Source organism: Apteryx rowi, unplaced genomic scaffold, assembly GCF_003343035.1.
Source record: "Apteryx rowi isolate R43461 unplaced genomic scaffold, aptRow1 scaffold_350, whole genome shotgun sequence".
NCBI lineage: Eukaryota > Metazoa > Chordata > Aves > Apterygiformes > Apterygidae > Apteryx > Apteryx rowi.
In genome coordinates, this window is record NW_020449975.1 from 205970 (window position 1) to 223828 (window position 17859).

Consider the following 17859-nt stretch of genomic DNA (forward strand, 5'->3'; position numbering starts at 1 on the left):
TGATGTCATCTGCTGGTCTGCAGCAATCTTCTATAAAGTAAATCTTAGCCAAAGCTGGAGGACGAAAACCTGATAATTGCAATCCAAAACCTTGAAGTTATAATTCCATTGCCGTCTCTTAATTTCCAGCCAAGGCTACACAGGAACCTACAACAAAAGTGTAAGTCTAGTCAGTAATGATATATCTGCTGGATGCCCTGGTGGTACCCACCGCTACCCATCATCACCTTTACTTCAGGATACACTAACCAAAAGCCAAACTTCCTTATAAAAAGACAACATTGAAGACAAATCTTCATTCTGATAGGCCAGCCACCAGTTGCAAAGTTCACAATATCCAGTAATCTGACTGGCAGAAATTCAATCTTTTTTTTCTCTGGGAGGAAAAAAAAAAGAAAAAGGAAAAAAATTTAGTTCACAATTTATTACCGAATGAGCTTGCATGGATGCAGTGCATACATACATAATCATTAATGACTACTCACTCTCCTGATATTTACGCTTCTATTTAAAAAAAAAAAGAAAAGGAAGTTTCAGGAAGAAGTACCTTTGTGCAAGTACTTGAGGAAGTGAATTCCAGCTTGATTTTTTGCGTATGTGTGGTACATCTTGACAACCAGACAGAGAAAGCGCTCATCAGAAACTGGTAATTCTCTCTGTATCTTCTTAAAGGATGGTAAATCTTGCTCTCCAGCAGATGTGTAGTTACAGGAAGATGGATGAACACCCAAACCTCACACTTATTTTATTGCTGCACTAAGAACTGCATTATCAGAAAGAGTCTGCTGAAAGCTGCCCATGCAAAACCTACCTGAAGCCTACAGGGGAGAACGACAAACAGAAGCACACTTTTCAGTTTCTTATAGCCTCCAAATATGATTGATGCATTAAAAGTACGCACACAGGGAAGGGATTGGAGAACAAATGTTTCCTTTGTTCAGGCCATGAAGAACTCAGCAAAATTTGATTTTTGCCTAAGGAACTCTCCAGTAAATAAATGCTAAAAACCTAAAAGTATCTCTCTTCATGATCAGGAACAGTTACAATACCACACATCGCTAACAATCAGAGAGAGGAGAAAAAGCATCATGAACGCACTGAAACGTAAATCAGTTCAGCTGAACAAAGTGTACATTCGCTAATCTACGTTTAAGGAAGGTAAATGCACTGCATTACATCTATGTAAAACACAGCTACCACAGCTTTCACACTGGATAATAATACGTTTACTATTCTGAGCACATACATGCACTAAGTTGGAGCAGATCAGGAAGGCAAAGCGTTCGTTATTTACAATAATTCTACGGTTGTGCATGGAAAATGTAGGCAGCTCGGGAYGTAGGAGAATTTGAAATCTGTGTTTGACAAGGTAAAACGAGAGGCTCTGAAGTCTGTCCACACATCTCCTGCGGTCTGATCGCTTATAAGCATTACCAGATTCTTTGCTGCTCTCACACAGCAACATTCACTAGTAATAATATTCTACATCTGAACTTGGATTCTGTCTCATCCTTGCAGGCACCAGCTCATCTCAATTATTCACAGGTTTTCACTGCTCAAATGAACAGCAATAATCTCATCTATCTAAGCACAGAGATCCTGGCAATTAAGGAAATTCCAGCCAGCTGATAACCCTCCAGCACATCTCCACCTGTCCTCTGCTTAGCAGGTTAGCTTCTCGCACAATTTCTTCTGCTGGCAGAGGTTTGGCCCTTATCTCCATAGGGGTTTAGTAGACTGAACTGAGAATCTGCTGTTTGCAACCTGCTGGCACCTCCTCCTCTGCTTCCAGGGCTTTGGAGACTGGTCCCCCCCCGGAGAAATGTGTGACCAGGGCCCTGAAGTACTCCAGTAAAGCTCTCTGGGATCCTGCACAATCAAACCCACCCACAAATTTGGAACCAGGAGGAGATTTCTCCCTACAACAGGCTAGCAGGAACCTTGAAGGTTTTTGCCTCACTGAAACAGTACAAGTCCATTGCCAGCATCCTTCAGCTGCGCCTACCTCGACTCATCACTCTCCCCTGTCGCAGAGGCTGGAGACCCCGTGGTCTCTGCTGCCCTTCTCCTGTTCTGCAGGTGATCACGGTTTTCTAAGATGGCCATGGCCCTCCAGGAAATGGGATTAACTGTGTACAGATGAAGTCAATAGCCAGCCTTGGCTCTAGGCTAAACACTACCTCAGGCTTTGTGATAAAAACCTGTCCAGATGAACGCCCTTTTTATTGCAGCGGTTTTCACTCCTGGTGGCTGGGCACATCTCCATCAGGACGGAGCATCCTGGGGGCCAGCACCAGGCAGTGGCATGAACTCTCCTGGGCATAAAGGGCTGTCACAGCCTGTGCTACCTTCTGTGCTAAGAAAAAGCAGTCTTTTTCTTTTTTTTGGTTGTAAGAATGAATATATAACAAGTCAAATCTGAATTACACAAAGCCCTGCAGAAACAAGATGCTTTCCCCTGGGGGAAAGGATGAGAGGACAGAGATGACATTATGGGCAGGCACACTGTTGGATGTCCTAGATGGCTGCAAGACAGAAAGGCAGCAGTTCCCTGCACAGATGCATCTCCTCATTGTGTGTGCAAAGCACCTAACCAAACTGGGACCCTGAAGCAGCAAACAAACTATTACTTATGTATAAGGTTGTTATTTTTGAAGATCCAGTGAAATAATTCCTTTAGGCATACTTCAATATGCAATTTTTTTCTTATATTAAGGTATTATAGGTTTTTAATGTAGGCCTGTAGTTTAGGAACAGACTGAAAAGGCAGCAAAACAGGAGGCTACTTATGGAAGGTCAACAAGGGACTGGAAAGAAGTATAACTACTAGTAGCTAACTAATTGGGTAAAGAACATTTAGGTTGAAACTTTCCTTAATGACAACTTCCAATGGACTATGGGATAACTTTCCAAAGAAAGAAATGGAAAGCTAATCCTGATCTATTCTGAACTGATGACACATGGAAGAAAATGGATTTTCTTTTTTTAATGCAGCCAGTGGAAACTGGCACATCTCAATATCTAACTATTAATACTAAAGCACCAGGTACACTACTTCCCTCCCTTTTCTTTATCCATGAGTCACATGTTGTTTTAAAGATATCTTTCAAGCTTTACAAGAAGACTAAAAGAATTAGGCTTCCTTGAAAATAATCTCAGCTTTCAGTATCAGACACTGCCCCAACACTTGAGAACTAGCATCAGGAGCTACCTATATTCCACAGGAAGTCCTCTAACAAGGACCCAGTCAACAGGAGGAGGAGGGGAGTGGAAAAGTGTGAAGTTACTGATTGTGGCCTAATCCCACCCTTTAGTAAGTGGTGTCATACTGTGTCTGAAGCAACATAGAACTACTGTAAAGCATATGTGGCAGGGAGCTCCCCAAAGGATCCCCTGCACGACTTGTCCTTACCTTCCCTGCTTAAGTCATCAGTCAGCTGAAAAGTCTGCTGTTGTAGCCCATTAACCCCAGCTGGCCCAAGCAGGACTTCTCACCAGGTTGACTTCAACCTTTTAGCTTGTATCTTATCATGGGCTGCCTTCTTACATGTACATGAAGGTTGTCAGAGCATACTTTAAGTCCCACTTGCATGCAGGAGACTTCCTTTTCAGACAGACTACAAGCATATGTATTGGTTTACAACGTCTCCACCCTAGAAAATTTGCTGTTTAATCCATGACACCTGCAAATGTCTTGCAAACAGAGAAAGCATTAAGAGTTGTTGGTATCAATGCTAGAGGCTCCTTTTGGAAGTAAAATAGATTTCTAAGGACTCCAGGACTATTCATGCTTTGCTAGTACTTCATAAGAGTAGCATGAAAGAGAAAAACCAGGCATCACACCAGAGAGGAAGAACTGAAGGAACAATTACAGCCATGTAAGGTAGTAAGAAGGTCAAAAACCAGCAGAGAAGATGGAAAAGTAGGTGGGGAAAAACGGAGAAAATCAGTAAACAAGTGCTGTCAAGACTGAGGAGGTGCAGAATTTAATTTGTTTCTGAAACATGAAAATAGACTCAAAGCAAACAAATTTTTACACTGAGTTCACAGACAAAAGCACAGAAGTCATATAAACCAACTGATCAGAACTGGCTTGTTCACTTTATTTAAAATAAGAAATATTAATCACAACCTAAGGCTGATTCAATAGTAGTTTGGTACAGCCAGCATGAAATGATGCAGATTTCAAATGAAAATTTGAGATACCTCCCTCTAAACTATTGCTCATTTTTCATTAGTATACCCATAGTTAGTGGTAATTCTCAGTTAAAAGGATATTCTCCAAGTTTTCACCTCCATTGCAAACAACAGAGTAAAAAGTTTCCTTCTGAAAGAGTGGATGCCAAGGTCACTTATAAGGATATTGCTTTATATTCATGTTTCACTAATGATACAGGCATATCACAAAAAAAGTCCCAAGAACTTTCAAAAAATATAAATACTGTACTGATGGCTTTTGACACAACAGACTCCGATCTTTTGGTGATTCTTGCAAATTATACTGGCAGAAATTATGTGATTTGTGAAAAGCTGCAGCTTTATATTAAAAAATCATACTGTCTCAAAAGAATGCTCAGAAAACCTGCATCTTCCAATCCCCCAAAGTAGAAAGTATATATATATATATATATATATATATATATATTAAAAAAAAAAGTAAAATCTTTTTTTCTTCCTTTACAAGCAGATTTTCTTGGTCTTTGGAATGCTAATTGATGATTTAAGGTAAACAGAAAGCTGGCAATACCAATACAACCACTTAAATTAATGACCCCAATGCACCGAAGCCAAGTTTTCAGAATTTAAACCTTACTCCTTTAGAAGACAGAAGGATAGTGAAAATTCATTGTGACTATCCAGAAACTGCACAGGTGACCAAAGAAGCTATAGAGGGACTCTAAAAGAAAACTTTCTATAGAGAAGAGAAATCTGTACTTGAAAAACCTGCAGGCTTTTCAAAACCTATGAGCTTGAGGACAGGATGTAACAGAATTTTTCCTAATCATTATAGTAAATGCTGTGGACTTACTTTCATTCTCTCTTGCTGACTAAATCGCAGTTTTAGTAGAGCCAACCTGCACCGCTCACACAGGCGGTGAACAACCCAGGGAACCACAAACGCATCCCCAGATAGGGAGGGCAGCGGCGATGGCCATCACACATGCCCACCTCTCTCCTCCTCCCACCGGCATTGCTACTACCAAAACAACCCACAGCAACCTTTTTCCTTCTCCCTGTCATTCCCACCCTGGGAGGCCAAGAGCAGATCACAGAATCGCAGAACAGTTGAGGTTGGAAGACACCTCTGGAGACCGTCTAGTCAAACCCCCCTGCTCCAGCAGGGTCACCTACAGCAGGCTGCCCAGGACCCTGTCCAGACGGCTTTTGAGTATCTCCAGAGATGGAGAAATATATTCAGATATTCAAAGGCCTTGGCCAGCACAATAATGCTAAGCAAAAAGGACGATTCCCCAGCTCCTCTAGCTCTGCGGCACCTCAGTCCCAGACAAGCTTGGAGCGAAGACACCGAGGGATGTTTGCCCACCTCCGCTTCCATCCATGGGGCAGCATCCTGCTTGGTGCTGGGCCCAGGGACCCACACGCCTCCGCTCCCAAGACCGACCAGGAGTGTTTTGAAGGACATTGTGAAACACCTTCTTCACTGTCAACAACAGGACAGAGCTTGCTGGGAAGCAGGAGGGTTAATTAGAAAATATTAAGCGATGCTGCATTCAGTGTGACTATATTACAAAAGGATTTCTGTTCTCTGGGCCACTTACGCTTAGAAGAGGCTGATACTTATTATTTATGAAGACAGTTTGGCAGGAATGATCAACACCAGCAAGCAAGCAAGCTGGCAGATAGCTTCAAATTACTGAGGTCAGAATTTACTTAAAATAATAAGGATATAGTCCTTTAATAACTTGTTCTAAGAATTCTAGTTATTACCAAAAGCAGCTTAGTACAGAATACAGAAAAATTTCTAAAGCTTCATAAATACCCTGAAGACGGTAACTAGAGGCTCTCAAAAAGAACAAGCCAAACTCACAGCAAAACAGATTTTTTTAAATAACAGACTTATGGTTTTGTTTGCTTTCTAGTCACACCATCCAAGCTTCTTCTCCGAGCTTCAGGATATTTTGCAATTTAAAGGAGCAGGGGCATACAGCAAAGAACAGCTGGTTTTGCTCGTAAACATAGCATAGCGACACCATTATATTTCTCCCTACATGGTCCTTCTGACAGAAGCATCAAAGTCTGAAAAATTCACTCACAAGATTTGAGTTTGCAGTTAAAGACAGGCAGACAAGCTGCAACTCTGTCCAACGGACATGAAATATAGATATGAAAAGGAAGCATATCAAACACTGGGGAAAAAAACGTAAAGCACCAAGGCATTAATAGTTTTCACAGAAAAATAAAATTTGTCTAAATCATTACTAAGGATTATTATACTGTTGTTGGAACTTAACCCAAAATCCAACTGGAGGTCAAAAGTGTGAGAAACGTACCATTCCCCCTAAGCTAGAGGTGCTCCTGCACAAGGCAGCTGTTGGTTGCTTATTTCATAGGGCATCTCATGATGATGGAAAAAACAGCTCAGGAGCTGCAGCTGCAGGTGCCCAGATCACCAGAAGCAGCGAAGCCGAAGGGGCCACCACAGTCAGAGTAAGTGGAGATGCACAGTAGTGACTCCTCAGAGGTGGCAGATTTACTTCTGGCCATTGGCAGGACCTGAGCAACCTGGCTCCGACACGCCCTGGCGGCCCTAACTTTAAAGTCCACCATGTAGAAATAAGAAATCTGAAAGCCCTTTTTTGCAACTGGAAAAGATTTGACTCTACAGGCTTCTATCCATCTCAACAAAACACAGTATTTCACAGAAAAAAAAAATTCTTGTCAGACTGGGAGTCTGCATGGCTCCTGGAAAAAGCCTTAACGATTTGGACCACCCAGCTAATAACACAAAACTAACTGCCCAGATTCCTTGATTTAGTGCTCTTGCTTTCCATTGGCAAATCTGATTCAGTGTCACTAAAAATGGTGAAAATTTTGACACGGATTTCCACTGCAGTCAGTGGACCAAACAATAACCAGTGGGCCCATACGCTCGCCTATCTAAATGTGCTTTTGAGTTTTCTTAATTGCTTACAATGATTTTTAATTTCCCCTCTTTCCTCCGAAATTTAGTATGATATGCAAAACTGGGAACATACCATAAGATCAATCCTGTAATGTGCTGTTTTGTGCACAAAAGACAACCAGCACTACCCATCACTGTTTATATATAGTCTTGTAGTGGCCTTTTTAATCAGTGAAAGCGGGATACTACATTTAGCATGAAATCCTAGCAGAAAGTCAAGGGGATATTGAATACGGTAGCTCATTCACTCGTCTAACTTAGCTTTCACCGCACTGCCCTCCTGCAACAGACGGGCGCTGTGACTTTTATTTGCCAAGGAACTAGTTCTGCAGCAGCTTAACGCAAGGCAACATCTGCCAGGAAGAAAGCAAGCACAGGGGCAACCTTAAACGAGAGCCGACAACAAAGCACTGAGCTCCAGGCCTCTAACCCGGCCAGCGCTGAGGAAAGGAAAACATGGTTTGGGAAAAAGGAAATGTATTATAGGGTGTTTCAACTGTCCCTTGACAAATCTACTCCCTCAGCAAGAATCCATTTGTAGGAACAATTCATCCGCCAGCTTCCCAAATGTGAAATACTCTTCAGTGATTTTCAGGAGCTGGTTACAGTGCTGACGTATTCTGATCACAGAGGGCTGAGAATTAAAAGATTGAAAGAGATGCAATCTTGTATGAACTTGTAAACTGCTATCCTATGGGATCTGCCAAGTCTTCCTCCTCCCCGGCTCACACACACGCACACGCACGCACACACACGCACACACGCAGCCTCTCACTCCAATGGCAGCGATTCCTCACAGCTCCCTCCACAGTGGAAACTAAAACGGGCAAAGAATTAAGCAGCACAGTCTTAAAAGAACTGTTCAAGCAAATACAACCCAAAACATAAGTTGCTGGATAAGGTCTCAGGAGAACTTGGGGGGAAGGGGTGAGAAGGGGAAGAGGCTGTAGTTTGTCAAATAGTACAGATGTATTGGCCTTTTCAGTTGATGTTTATTTAAATTGTGCAGTAACTAACTTGTGCAGCCACAAGATCTTATTTATGCTTTCCCTTCACACTTTTCTATTGCCATGTATCACGCCCACTTACTATGGTGTCTGATTCAAATGAGACTCCAAACATTTTGGAGACCATGACTTCCTGTGAATGGGACCCCTGAGAAGCATCAGACTCTACACCACAAAAATCATAAGTAATACATGAGTTTATTCTCATGTGTCACGTACTACAATCTGGAAGTTTCTTCTTTTTCCTTCATTGTCTTTGCACAATAATAACTTTGCTAAAGACAGAAGAACAAGAAAACACCAGGGTTGTACTTGAGAGACAACATTCAACAACTGCAAATGCATCAAAACTCATTTTCATTGTGAGTGGCTTACAAATAAATGAATGTTTTATAACTCAAATGGAGAATTTATGTCTATTCCTCTCTACTGATCTGTTTTGGCCAACTGACTTACCTTTCAAACAGGGAAAGCAGACAGCCATAAATCAATCGTCTTACCTTTCTGTTGAGTTACAAGTTATCTTTTATTGCACACAAGCAATTTATATGTTTTTAAATGCATTTTACAGTTAAAGCACCTGCGTTATTTTATATTATATGCCTCACACCTGAAGATTCCACTAAACAAACTGGGCACACAAAAATATAGCAAAAAGATGATTCTGACTAATAATAAAGCAGAACAACTCTCAGGCCTGCAATTTCATCCTATGGCACTACTGGTCTCTAAGAGGTCTGAAGTGCCTTGGGACCATTTAAAGATACTACTCAATGTCCTTGTTTTCAACACTCAGTTGAAGACAGACACAGAACCACTGGTCAGAAGCATTTCTTTTACAACTAGAACCAAAAAAGAAAGAAAAAAAAAGAATTCAGATGTTCATGTTTTCTGAAAAGACCATAAGAGACATCACTGGCAAGTTCTCACTCAGTGATGCTGATTACTGCAACCTGTTAGTGCTACTGCTAGAAAGGATGGAAAGGTTCTGGTGATACACAAACAGCCTTATTAGTGTTTATACCAACACGGCCTTCTCTCATTACAGAGCTGTCAGAAATTGGTGCAGTTGACTGTAAATTCCCTTAAACCAAAAGACAAAGCATGTTTACAGCTATGGTGATTTCCTGTTTCTCCCGGACACACATTTCCTATCAAATTATGATAAAAGTCAAGTACCAGTGAGAAATTCAAAACGGGGCTCCTGATATCAACTGAAACAGAAATACATCCAGAAGTTGTAACTGAAGCGATAATGAGGGAGATAGAGAGACTGGCCAGAAGAGTGCATGGGCACGTCCAGAACAGGCACAGACCACACATTTCCTTAAAGATACCCTACCAGATAATCTCTGCCACCCCCATTTTACAAAGGGGAAGCAGGCACAGGCTAACTAACGTCCTTAATGTCACAAAAAGAAATCAGTGGTATGAAGCAGAAGCAAACTACCAGTCAGATGCCTGCACAACACCACCTGCAACAAGTCACCTCTTCTTCCTTAGTGCTATAATAAGAAATGCATTTAATTTGCACAAGGCACACACACAAGCTCTTTTTTTTTTCTTTGAAATGGGATCACTGCCTTTTTTGCACTTCATAAAATATTTTTAAGATCCAAAAAACCCACTGATGGCCTGTTGAAGCAAGGGATGCAGTTGAGCTGAGACACATGGAAGTGATGCTAAGCATATTCTAGTCACCTTTGTGGACTCAGCCGTTCCCCAAAATACCCCAACAGCAACACAGATAAGAGCTAGACATCTGCATATCCATACAGCATTTTTACGGATAAAAAAGAATCCCTTTTCTCTCCAGGGTCACCCCAGTCACTCCTAAAAGAGATCCTGGAAGGCTCTTCCCAAGTAACAACTATGCTGGGAATCAGTGAAGCGGGAAGGAAAAACCCTTCACAAGTCCACAGAAGGCAGAGATGGGGAGACAGGGAAGGAACACCACATTTACAAGACTGTGACAGACGGAAAATGTAAAAATTAACAGAAACCTCCACTCAGCGTGGAGTAACCTTCCGGGACACCCACATCCACTCCTTTCCCAGAAATAAAAGTGTGGGAGGCAGAAAGACTGATTTTTTTTTTTTTAAACACTGTATTGCCACTGGAAGTCAGTGGCAGGCATATTGTTTCTGGTTTCTGCCTCCGGGCAGTTCAGGACAATGAGTGTCTGTGAGCCAACATGTTTTTAATCTTGAAGAATAGCTGGATAGAGGCCTGTTAATTTTGGCCTGTTTTACTTATGAGCGACACAGTATAGCCAGTCAGCCACAACGGACGGTCTCAAGATGGAAGAGATTCAAATGAAGCACATATTTTCAAGCGCATTGCCCAAAATTTGATTTATTTTTCTGAAGAAAAATATAATTGGCCTAGGCTTATAACTTAACTCTGATGCAGGAGTTGGAAGCAGCATCTCATCCCATCTGGCAAGTCACTGTCAGCTATTCTGACAGAAAACCTCTGAGGGATACCAATACGGACCACAGACCCTAGTAGGTTAAAATTCTCATGGTACAGCCAAAAAGGAGACAGACACTGCTAACAGTGACTCACTTCGCCAGCCCACATTGGTTAAATGTAGGCTTTGGGTAAACCATGCAGCATGACGAAGCAGTGCTGGAGAAGCCTGAATACATGACTGCTTTCAAACTGTGATGCTATTCTTAGTGTACATATGTACAACAAGTTTAAATCTAGCACCTTAAAAGGAAAAGGCATTTCCTGAAAAGAACAAGAAGAGGGTGATAAGTGGCAAAAGAATACAAGTCTTCTTTAATCAGGCTTCTCAAATTTTAAGGTGCCTTTTAAGAGTTGTGCAAAATTTTAAATTTGTCAAGACTGAAAAAAGATTTCCTTCTATAACAACACAGTAATTTCAGAGGCTTCAGAATAAAATGAATTATAACACAGTTTACTTAACATATGTAATTTGGATGATTGAGAATTCTCACACACACATTTCTATCCACTGCAATTTTTGGAGCAAAAGTCAGCAGTAACAAATCTCATTGTAATATAGTTTTCTACAAAGCTACAAAACTTTCTTCTGCCTCTCTGGAGAACATCAGTGCACTCTTCATAAAGTCACAATTCAAAGACTATAACAAATCAAAGATATACACACACACACACACATAGATATATACCCACTAGTTTCAAATAAATCAATACAATCAAGAATCTTTATGATAGGCATCTTGCATGTTTTTGGTTGCCTTTTTCCCTTGGAAACAGCTCACAGTGACCTGCTGTGTCTCACAAAAACAATGCAGAAAATGGGTCGTTTCAAGCATTCTCATCATTTCTTTTGGAGCTCTCTGTTCTGTTGAACAGGCAAAACTTGGTCTCTTGCAAAGGCTCCTAACCCAAAGCCCATTTATAGCGACTGCCCTCAGATGAAGACCCATCTTCACTGACCAAGCACAATGCGTGAATTTATACAAATGGTATCTGCTCAAGTGGTAAAAAAAACCTCTTGCCGGGTGACAGAACAGAGGATGTCTCCAGCAGCGCAGAATAGGAACAGGAGTCGGTTCGGGAGAGAGCCGCTTTGGGAATCTCACTTGTGCTGCAGACGGGCCTGGGAGCCCCAGCCACGGCGAGGACCCTGCGGCGGCAGCACCTGAGCAAACAGGGAAGGAAGCGAGGGCGCCTGCCCAAGCACTCGCGCTCCCGGGAGCGCACAGCACGGCTGGGTATGAGAAAGCCAGCGAGGGCAGGGGAGGGAGCAAGCAGCCAGCGCTGATCAGAAGAACGAGCTGCAGTTGTTTGAGGCTTCCTGGCGGGAAAATAAATAAAACAAACAAAAAAACCCAACAAAAACCAGAAGTAACCAGAAAGCAAAGAGACTTTCGGGAAGGATACAAAGGAAGGCAAAGCAGCTGCTTTTCAAGGTAACTTCTCCTAAACACTAGAGAAGAAAGCACAAAAATATTACTAAAAAAGTTAACAACTGTTGATAAATGCTAGCCTGCCAAACCTGGGAAAACAGCAACGCTGCCAGTCTTTCTAATAACTTCTGTATATATAACCAGAAAAAAAAAAACAGAGCCAAACAAAAAACCCACAAGCAATACTTTCTCCTGGAATAAGCCTTTCAGCAGAACAGTTTAATTTTAACACTAGTCCAGCACCAAGATTTTTCGATGCATTAAGTTAGGCATAGCAGTACTTAGGGGCTCTTAAAATGCCCCCACGCTAAATGCCTTCTCCTTCCCTCTTCACAGGACTAGAGAAAGATGTAATTTTAAACATTTCTGTCAGGAAAAATCTGCAGAAGCAGGAAGAAACACTAGTTAGAGATAACAGTGGCTGGGGGAAGGACTGCTGCATTTGACAGTACTTTGCTCTCCCCTCCCTATACCTACTCATTTCACATTTGTGCGTGTCATTCACACGGCAAAGATGCAATTTATTTTCTCAGGCACAAGAAAATCTTATCAAGATTGTTCAGACAAACTACAGGAAGATACTGGTAGCAATGAGCTTCCCATATTTATTAACTTGGGTAACATCAATCTATTTCCATGGGTCTCTCAAGAAATACAAAAATCCTTTCTCTCTGCATGTAAAGATACGCAGAATGACAAGCTGAAGTTGTTTCAAGCTCTGGCAGAGTTTGTAAGTGGCTATTTCAAGTTACAGGACAGATCAGAATCATGGAAGTTAAAACCTATAATTTGGAGCCACTTTCAAGGTACTGCAGCATAAATTTTCAGCTTGAACAGCTTTAACAGTGCTCCTTTAAATATAATAATAGTTAGAAACAGTAGCAGAGAACTCACGGCCAGCCAGCTATGTTCTGTAAGCCGAGCTTTTAATTTACTGAACTAAAAAAATTTAAGTTAAGTGAATGCCTTGAGAAACAGATGATTCCCAGCACACTGAAGTATTTCATATATAAAATAATTCGAAACAGAAAATTAAAACCAAAAAATACACGGCTAATTCAGAAGCAGAAAAATTCACAGGTAGCTAGGGGAACATGTCGTCTGTTACCCCAGTAGGTAAAAATCATTTATATTTTCATTAGCTTCCCAGAAGTACCATGAAAGATGCAAAGAGTGACAATACTAAAATGCAGTATCTATTGCAATATCTATTTCAATGTCATGAAGTACGAGATGACTAGTGAACTTCTGGGACAAAAGATGAATAGCACGGTGGGTGTGGAGGTAAGCAGGGATGGGAGTGTGGCTGTTTCTCCTCTCTTCCTTGCTCACCACACTAAGGGGCCAGGGACCTACCCTTGGACCTCTCCCAGCGAAGATGCTCCGGGGACCCTTACGCTGGCAAATCTCATGCATGGCAGCACAGCATGGAGCTCCAGCCTAGGAATACTGCATTAGTGCCTCAAAATCAAAGTAGAAGTTTATACAGCTGATCAGCTACCAGAGAAGCAGGTTAGTGCTTCATCGATAGTTTCAGCAACCTCTCCAGAGTCGTGGCGGACTATCTGCCGTAACTGAATTGCAAGTGACTCCAACGGAGTCACAGAAGCCAAGAAGACAGGATTCATCAGTGGAGCCTTTAAGGCACATCTGTGCAAATGGCGTTCCCACACGCTCTCTGGCCTTCGGTCAACTATGCAAAGTTTATCAAGAGGGCATCAAGACATTGGAAATAGGGCTGAAGTCCATGCCCATCTCCAAACTCCATTCTTTCTATTAACTTAGTATACAGCAGTATTTAAATAATACTTTTTACTCAGGCACCTCCAACTACTTTGCAATAGTGTATATTTCCACTATTTCCATTTACAGAGAGGGGAAGCAAGGAGGGGCAAATCTAAGCAACTTGCCTCAAGTTATATATCAAACATGTCACAGAGCTTGAGTTTTCAACCCAGTGGCTTATTCAACAGAACGCAGATACAACAGCATGCCAAATCTTGTTCCCCACACCCTTACAAAAGCCACAAATTTGTCCCCATTTTTACCCATCCCATTCATATTTGTACAGTGGGGAAAAAACATGGTTTGGTAATGTTCCTGTTTATTTACAAGTACCAGTTTCAACTGTTTGAGAGATGAGGAGAGTACAGTAAAATGCACCTCAACATTATCAAACTATTTAAGAATCCATGGTTTTGATATTTCAAGGGATACACTCATCCATACTTTCACAGCCAAGAATCTCACCTGTACTGATGGCAATCTCCACTGCAAGGTTTTACAAGCACTGTATTTATACACTTTACATATTCAGGAAGCCCTTGTCATGTCTGCTACCACTTACTATTGCAGTAATGGATATGGCAGCCTGCAGATGTGAAGAATAACTGCTACCGATTAAGTTTGATTGGACCTTTGCAACACTTGCCTAAACTTAACTATCCAAGCCCTTACACGCAGTTAGGTTGCCTGTGCTCTTTGGCAAGGTTTTTGCCACTGCAAGAAAATGGACAGCCGAAGAACTCATCAAAAGCACCTCTCAGAAAATTGTCATAATTCCACTCTTGGCTTATGTGACCGCCCCCTTGAGATTTCAGTTGCACAAAAGCCCCCAGATGTTGCTGAACAGTAAGTAGGCTGAGCAGGCCTCCCAATGAGGATTTGATGACCTGATTATTTAAAGAGCATTCAGAAAGAAATGCACTGAGCTTTGATAATGCTTAAAGCTGCAAGGAGAACAGCTACAGCTCATGAAGATGGCCCACTTCACATGAGAAAATATGAATGCAGAGTCAAAGAATGACTCAAAATTCTTGATTAATACAAACAAAACATATTTGTTGCACTTAAAGACACTTTGAAATGTTATTTCTATTAGGCTTCCCTGCTGGTGGAAGTCTTATTTATTCATCCACATAAAGTCATTCTGCTATCTGGAACTTATTTAGAAGGAGCCAACTGGTCCAAAGCACAATTATTTGGATAAAGCTGTGCCTTAGGACACATTCATCTGCCTGTATTCACATGTTGTCTTTTGTCTTTACTTGGACTGTAAACTATCTGAGGGCAGACGCTGCCTTCCTGTTCTGTATTTAGACAGCATAGGTCTGCATCCACCCCAAGCGAGATAGTAGTCATGTGTACTCAGCTTTGCAGGGTACACAGGACCAAGAACAGAACTGGATCCTGTACATACTTCTACGAAAACTGTCTCCAAGCTTAATAGATAGATGGCAAACTGCATTAAAAAAACCAAAACAAAAAACCTCAGCTGACAGAGAAGGCCCCACCCTTGGCAATGCAGAACACCAGCTGCTTAGGGACCTGGAGACTGTCCTTGAGCACTCTGCAGCCCAGTCCAATAGACAGGAGCAATGAGTGTGAATCAAGACATTAACTGCAATGCCAGATTTTTTTAAGCCTGCCACACGACTCTAAGCAATCTTAAATATTCCTTTCTTCAGTCTCTTACTCCTATTCTTTGTCTATTTACAGTATAAATTCACTTGGACAAGGAACATCTCTCTCTCTGGCTGCAGCACTGAAGGGTCTCACCACAGATGCCCCCCTTGATCAACAACAGTACAACTTTGAGATGAGCTACTCTTTCCAAAGCCAAAGACTTTCATCTATCTAAAGACTTTCGGAACCTGCTGAGAAAGAGTCACCAGCAAGCTCATCTCTTTCTCTCTCTTTAGTCCCTAGGGAAGAGGTTTTAAGCTTGTTTTAACTTCCAAAAGGTGTACCTCCAAAACGTTCATGAAGAGCAAACAGACTTTCTCTTACTGGTGCCATCAGAGATATTTCATCAGAGTATATCATGGGCTTTGTATGGAACAGAATGTAAAAAGACCAAGGGCCAAGGGAATCCTTTCAGGATTTGAAATGACAGCTTTCAGATAATATAGCAGCAGCTTCAAATGCTTTTAAACATTCAGGTATTTTTCAATCTCTTCCCTAATCACAAAGAGATAGATAATTCAATGACATTTCCACAGACAGAATACTGTCTTGATTTTTACTGTCTACCATCAAATACTTATCACAGAAATCTGCTTATGGCACCTAAATTATTATTATTTAGTACACTGTCCATCATGGTATTTAGGTTACGGAGCACAAATGCTCCACTCTTAAAAACTTCGGTTTTACCAGTTTATTAATTCAAGAGCTGATTAGACTATTTCTGATATTTACAACCTACCACTGAAAAATAAGTTTTGCATGAATCCAAAATAGATTGTTTGGCTTTACCTACAAAATGGTCACGTGCCCACTTCCTGGTAACAGTTCATTAAAGTATATGCATAGTATAATTTGTATGCAAGAGGGGTACATGCATGCGCATCCCACTGAGATCTTTTCGAAGAAGTTATTTTAGTCTACTTAATAGCATTCTGTTACCTAATCTTCACAATTATAGACCAACACAGTACCATTAAATACTAATTTAGAGTTTCATTAGCTTTCATATTGAGAATAAAGATTTGAAAGGATATTGCATACTTTGTCTAGTAAAAAGAAAAAAAAAAAAGGAATATGGAACCATAACTCTATAGTAGGGTTTACAAATACAGCTGCTGATGATTTAAAAACTCCTTGGAGCCTTTGCCACTAAGCATAAGAGGAAAACTGGACTTTCAAATGAGCGCAAGCTGAAACAAGCAGGCTATTGTGTGGCGAAAATTGGATTTTTGAGATCGGAGAAGTTACATTTGGGCTTTTAAGAAGAAAGAGAAGTACGGGATATTAGCATCCTCTGCAAACAAATTGAAGACTGACATTCACATGAACTGCAAAGTAGAGCATTCAGTCATCTTCCTAAGAAAACAAAAGAGAGCTTGGCAGTACAATAGTCCTCAGAAACACAAGGACAGAAATTTCTGTTTTCTTTGTTGATTTAGCAAATGATGTGTCCAATACCTTAGTGTTTTGTAAAGGAAGAACATAAACATGTTCCAGCATCTTTCATGTTGGAAAGAAGCTAACTGAAGTATGCCAACACCAATAAAACAGCTAACTTCCACACAGAAATACAGTCATTATGCCATTTTATGCCTCTCCGTGGATGGAACTATCACATAAGCAGGAATGACTCCTGGATACCAAATACAGGTAATGCCAATGGACAGGCATTCTCCACGCGCACAGCTATGATTCTCCATATGTACGGCTATGAACTGTGTCAGACACCTTGCTTGCCTCTTTATTGCTTTTCTCCACTGTCAACCCAGAGTAATGCGCCCACATTTGAATCAGCACCCAGTTACTTTGCAGGCTCTGTTCTGGGCGCAAATTTCCATTGACAACACCTGTTAAACTATCACTGCGTGCCAGTTTACACTGGCTTTACTTGCAACATCTGTCAAGTCAGCAATGCTTAATCTGACAAGATACAGCTGTTTTAAAAGAACAGGCAGAACTGCATTTCCTTTTGCCATGGAAATGGGCCTAAATTTCCGTTTATTTCAAATTTTGCTAAAGCACACACAGACAATTATAAGTGAAACAGTAATAAGCACAGGTTTTAATTATTAGAAGCACGAGAGCTTAGCTAGATTTACCCTTTCGTTTCCCATAGTGGAAACCGCGATTTGCTTTCTGCACGTCCAGACACGCGCGGACAACAAGACTTGGTGAAAGACCTTCAAGCGCCAAGGTCCTTGAGCCGGGGCCGGCAGCCTGGCCACACGCGTGCCCCCTCCCTCCGCTCTACCACGAAGGACATCACGGATGCTCTGCTCTGCTTGAGCAACTTTTGGCGGGCGCCTCCTTTTCTGGCCTCTGTAATTCTGCCGCG

At 41.4% G+C, this 17859-nt stretch overlaps 1 protein-coding gene across 1 annotated transcript in view; it reads right to left on the reverse strand.

Moving 5' to 3' along the window:
* The window catches only part of SRPX (sushi repeat containing protein X-linked), a 50885-nt gene that overhangs the window by 31440 nt on the left and 1586 nt on the right, over positions 1–17859 (reverse strand). Inside the window, exon 2 of the mRNA XM_026072796.1 lies at positions 13558–13749. Within this exon, the coding sequence (XP_025928581.1) occupies positions 13558–13749 (192 nt within the window). The remainder of the gene's footprint in view (positions 1–13557; positions 13750–17859) is intronic.